At 40.6% G+C, this 6000-nt stretch overlaps 1 protein-coding gene across 2 annotated transcripts in view; it reads right to left on the bottom strand.

Annotated features, from left to right (window-relative positions):
* Positions 1-544: 544 nt before the first annotated feature.
* The window catches only part of nsg2 (neuronal vesicle trafficking associated 2), a 38135-nt gene continuing 32679 nt past the window's right edge, over positions 545-6000 (bottom strand). For both annotated transcript variants that reach the window (XM_046306150.1, XM_046306149.1), the window contains exons 4-5: positions 2218-2328; positions 545-1868 (exon numbers count right to left, since the gene is read on the bottom strand). In XM_046306150.1, coding sequence (XP_046162106.1) covers positions 1677-1868; positions 2218-2328 — 303 coding nt within the window. In that variant the 3' untranslated portion in view covers positions 545-1676. The remainder of the gene's footprint in view (positions 1869-2217; positions 2329-6000) is intronic.

Raw genomic sequence — 6000 nt, 5'->3', positions numbered from 1 at the left:
TGATGGAGGCCACTGTGTTCTTGGGGACCTTTTTTGATACCCTTCCCCAGATCTATGGCTCGCCACAATCCTGTCTCTGAGTTCTATGGACTATTCCTTCGACCTCATGGCTTGGTTTTTGCTCTGACATGCTCTGTCAACTGTGGGACCTTATATTGACAGGTATGTGCCTTTCCAAATCATTTCCAATCAATTGAATTTACCACAGGTGGACTCCAATCAAGTTGTAGAAACATCTCAAGGATGATCAATGGAAACAGGATGCACCTCATAGCAAAGGGTCTGAATACTTATTCAAATGTGGTATTTCAGTTTTTTATATATTTGCAAAAATGCGTAAAAAGAAACAGTTTTTGCTGTCATTATGAGGTATTGTGTGTAGATTGATGAGGGGGAAAAAAGTGAAACATTGACTTCAATTGAATCACACTACAACGCTGATCTTCGGCGCTACAGATTGAATCCAACCACTACTGTACAGATGTGGACCAGGATAATGAAGAGATTTGAAGTCCGGGAACATTGAAAACAACAGGACAAATACTTTTTGTACAGGTCACAGCTTGCTTTATTTTTCATCTCAAACCTATGGGATGCACACTGAGAAACTACTCCAGGCATTGCTACATATTATCTACCAAAATCACAATAGTTCAAAAAGCGTTTTTTGACGACATAAAAAAAAAAAAAATAACAGAACAAAACTACACAGAGAAGCTTATCTAAAAATGTATCTAAACATTGCAGAACCAAGAGTTTTAGCAAAGACAGTAATATGCACACTGTTCCCCATAATCTCCACGTCTTGGGTATTTATCCCTAGCTAGGTCCACATATTCAGGTTGTGTACAGTATCTGGACTGTTTTCTAAAGCAAAACATAACTGGCAATAAGGCCATTTTTTTTCTCTCCCGTTGAATTATTTTATTTAAATGTCATGAAACCTAGCTACAACAATGCACACACAGAAACTAGCATGAATGCATTGGGCTTTATACAGCTTGCCTCAATGACGGAACTATGACATACAGTACAGTACCTTGAAAAGTGTTCAGTTATCAAACCGTCATGATAGAGAATACTTAGCTAGCTTTGATCAGATAATTCAGGAAATCTATTGTATACTGGTGTTCATGTTCAACTTCCATAGACGTACAAATCGATACTCACTTGGGAAAACCTTTTTATAAGAATGTATTCCAGTATGATTATGCACAGAGTGACATAAGCCTGGACTTGAATCAGAAACATGTTCCTAGTGTTTATCATTACATGCCTTCCACTACACACAGTCATGACACTACAGGAGGCCTAGCAGATAACAGGCGCACACATCTGAAAAATGAAGTTTGACTCTTGTTAGTAGCAGCTCAGAAAAACTGACTCTGAGTGGATTTCAACATTGACTCGTGCCTTTGTACAAACAGTTGTTTGATATCAAATACAAAACAGCAATAACAAGTTTTTAAAAAATAGTGATGATAAATAATAAATACATAGAGGGATGAGAACAGAGACAGCCGGGAGAGATGGGAGATTCAGATACGGGCAGGAAGGCGGGTGTGAGAGTACTCTGAGCCGAGCAAGACACTGGGGAGACAGACAGCCCCTGTTAAAAGCTTGGAATGGAGACGGGCAGACGAGGTGGGGTTGGTGGGAGGGTTGTGCAGGCAGACTCAGTGCCCGTCTGTGTTGGGCGGCTTGGCGTCGTGCGGGGCAGCGCCAGCAGGGAGCCAGGGAGAGACGGAGCGAGAGGTGGTCTGCTTGGCCATGCTGTAGTGGCTGATCACCGTATAGAAGCGCCCTCGGGAGTTGGCATCCTGAGCAGTGTAGTAGGCCTCCAGAGATGCAGGGATGCACCGCTTATGCTGCAGGGGGGAGAGAGGGAGAGAGTGGGGAGGGTTCAATATCATACTCTCCTCATTTACACACTGTTGCACAGCACTAAGGGCTTTTTCTGGTGAAGAGTTATTTTTTTCCTCTGGTGAGTGCAGTGGCTGTGTCTAAATTAGATCTACTTCAGCTACCATGCCTGTAGTCCACAGCAAAAACCTCCAAAGGCGACTGTACAGACAATTAACCAGTGTCGTTGTAACGCTCTGTCCCAAATAGCACCCTATTCCCTATGCAGTGCACTACTTTTGACCAGGGTATATATGGCTCTAGTCAAAAGGAATACACTATATAGGGAATAGGGTGCCATTTGGGCCCACTCACCTTGTATATGAATCCGTCTGGGCAGCTGTGGTCGTAGGTAAACGCCTTGTACACCACCAGGAACACTATGCAGGCCAGGAAGGCCAAGGCCAGGACTATGAGGATAGTGACCTGCGAATGAGAGATTACACACCATTCAATTTAATAGCTGCCGGCGAAGTCAGGTTTCCTGTCAAGGCGGAAGATCTAAAACATCTTAAAGCAAGGTTCTGTTATTTAATAGATTCGATGGAGTTTGACACTATAATATCGGTATATGTTCAAAAGAGCACACAAACAACTACTACCATCATTTGTCTGGTGACAAGGTAAAAGGAAAAAAGGCAATTTGCAGGATATAACTCATCATCACTTGTCTCCAGAAATGCCATCTGAGTAGAGGTAGAACGTGTTCATTGCCTGCTATATTAAGCCCAGTGTAGACAAACAGATTCAATAAACACCTTCACTAATTACATTTTTCACAACCCAGCAGCCAAATTGGTCACAAAATGCAGTTGAAGCAGACAGACGCTGGGAAAAAATAGCTCCATAACCACATTCCTAAAAAAGACAATCCAATATGTCAGAATACATTACTTTCAATAGAGTGATCCAAATAAGTACATCTATAGAACTACTTGTTGTAGACATTTGGTGCTTCAAATGTGTATTTCCCTGGTAGACAAGATGATTTTATAGTGGGAGATTAACATATAACAGGACCGATTTTCTCCCTTGTTCCTCCTGAATCTATGATTGGTTAATTAACATTATGCAAATGTGGGTCAAATGATAGCTGAGAGATGTTAGAATGGTTTTGCAATCTGATTACTTTAGAGAGGAGTGCAAGAACGTGTACACACGGCAAGGCTCTACCATAATATGTGGTGGTAGTGCAGTTAAACTCTGGTTTAGTACAGTGTCAAATCAAGGGACCGAATGGCTATTTTCATCCTCACTTCCACAATGAATCATAATGCACCATAAAACCATTTCCCCGTTTCCAATGGCCTCCCTCCATATCGCCCATCACGCAACCTCGGCAGGATGCTAGGCTCGGGGATTTACATGTAGGTAGCGTGTTTATCAGCAGAGATCAGAGTGATTTGTAAAAAGGGGAGCACAGAGGCTAAATGACTATTGACTTAGGTGTTAATGTGAGGACACATGTTTGGTTCTGTCAGAATGTTCATTAAATTACATTTGCTTACTACACACACAGAAAATGTGAAATGGCTGCTTAAAGCGTATTAGGGCTTTATGACGTATAAACACATTATTCCAGTACGGGAGTGTTTAAGCATTCAATTGATAGCTTTTAACCTAGATTTGTAGTGTATTGATAATATTGACAGAAGCGTGTGGTCTATTAATATTAATGATGAACTTTTTACATTATTCATAAACTCAATGAACCCTAAACCTCACAGGATTTGGTTTAATGCCATAACACTAATTTGACATGCGTAGATATTGGATTTTCTTTATCTATCTATATGTCCATATCTACAGTACCAGTCAAAAGTTTGGACACACCTACTCATTCAAGGGTTTTTCTTTATTCTTTACATTGCAGAAAAATAGTGAAGACATCAAAATGAATGAAATAACATATACGGAATCATGTAGTAACCAAAAAATGTGTTAAACAAATCAAAATATATTTTAGATTATAGATTCTTCAAAGTAGCCATCCTTTGCCTTGATGACAGCTTTGCACAATCTTGGCATTCTCTCATCCAGCTTAATGAGGTAGTCACCTGGAATGCATGTCAATTAACATGAGGGCTTTGTTAAAAGTTCATTTGTGGAATGTCTTTCCTTCTTAATGCGTTTGAGCCAATCAGTTGTGTTGTGACAAGGTAACGGTGGTATACAGAAGATATAGCCCTATTTGGTAAAAAAACAAGTCCATATTATGGCAAGAACAGCTCAAATAAGCAAAGAGAAACAACAGTCCATCATTACTTTAAGACATGAATGTCAGTCAATCCGGAAAATGTCAAGAACTTTGAAAGTTTCTTCATGTGCAGTCACAAAAACCATCATGATGAAACTGGCTCTCATGAGGACCGCCACAGGAAAGGAAGATCCAGAGTTACCTCTTCTGCAGAGGACACATTCATTAGAATTACCAGCCTCAGAAATACAGCCTAAATAGACGCTTCACAGAGTTCAAGTTACAGACACATCTCAACATCAACTGTTCAGAGGAGACTGCATGAATCAGGCCTTCATGGTCGAATTGCTGCAAAGAAACCACTCCTAAAGGACACCAACAAGAAGAGACTTGCTTGGGCTAAGAAACACAAGACTGGTGGAAATCAGTCCTTTAGTCTGATGAGTCCAAATTTGAGATTTTTGGTTCCAACCACCGTCTTTGTGAGACGCAGAGTAGGTGAACATATGATGATCTCTGCATGTGTGGTTCCCACCATGAAGCATGGAGGTGTGATGGTGTGGGAATGCTTTGCTGGTGACAGTGTTTGATTTATTTAGAATTCAAGGCACACTTAACAAGCATGGCTACAGCGGCCATCTGTAGCGATACGCCATCCCATCTGGTTGCGCTTTGTGGGACTATCATTTGTCTTTCAACAGGACAATGACCCAACACACCTCCAAGCGGTGTTAGGGCTATTTGACCAAGAAGGAAAGTGATGGAGTGCTGCATCAGATGACCTGGCCTCCACAATCACCCGATCTCAACCCAATTGAAATGGTTTGAGATGAGTTGGACCACAGACTGAAGGAAAAGCAGCCAACAAGTACTCAGCATATGTGGGAACTCCTTCTAGACTGTTGGAAAAGCATTCCAGGTGAAGCTGGTTGAGAGAATGCCAAGAGTGTGCAAAGCTGTCATGAAGGCAAAGAGTGGCTACTTTGAAGAATCCTAAATATGAAATAAATGTATGAAATATAACTTTTTTGGTTACTACATGATTCCATATGTCTTCACTATTATTCTACAATGCAGAAAATAGTGAAATAAATAAAAAACCTTGAATGAGTAGGTGTGTCCAAACCTTTGACTGGTATTGTATATCATAATATTTCCATTACCGGTGGCCAGCATTTGTTAAGCCTGTATAAGACTCATCTCACAGCTAGAATCCATTTCTATTTAGTTTGTCTCCCTCGTCAGGTATCGCCAATACAATGGTTTGGCTTTGTCACTGTGTCCTTCTAGTCAGAACACTACAGTATATTGAGGGAATGGAACCCTACTATTGAACAGGGAAGTCTGAATCACACAATCTAATATATTCCTCCTCTAGGTGAGGATACGTTGGCTAATTTCCACCACATCAAATGTCCTACAGTAATACAACACCACCCACATACCCCTGTATAAATACTGTAGTAAAATTATATACTATATACTATACTATACTATATACTATAGTAATTACAGTTCCATAACCTGTATGTATGTAGGACTGTGGTCTGAATTGATAGTTCAGATCTTTTCTGTAACCTGTAGGGAAGACAATATTTGATCTATACTTTGCATATAAGCTTCTTACTTATGGGTGGCACACATTGGGGCGGCAGGGTAGCCTAGTGGTTAGAGCGTTGGACTAGTAACTGGAAGGTTGCAAGTTCAAACCCCTGAGCTGACAAGGTACAAATCTGTCTTTCTGCCCCTGAACAGGCAGTTAACCCACTGTTCCTAGGCCGTCATTGAAAATAAGAATTTGTTCTTAACTGACTTGCTTAGTTAAATAAAGGTAAAAAAATAAAAAATGGAGGATATATGCAGGGTAGGGTTTATGGACAGGGTATATGCAAATTAAATAC

The sequence above is a fragment of the Oncorhynchus gorbuscha genome, linkage group LG16, assembly GCF_021184085.1.
Source record: "Oncorhynchus gorbuscha isolate QuinsamMale2020 ecotype Even-year linkage group LG16, OgorEven_v1.0, whole genome shotgun sequence".
NCBI lineage: Eukaryota > Metazoa > Chordata > Actinopteri > Salmoniformes > Salmonidae > Oncorhynchus > Oncorhynchus gorbuscha.
The sequence above is the reverse complement of the archived record's forward strand: the minus strand, read 5'-3'. Positions and strand labels throughout refer to the sequence as shown.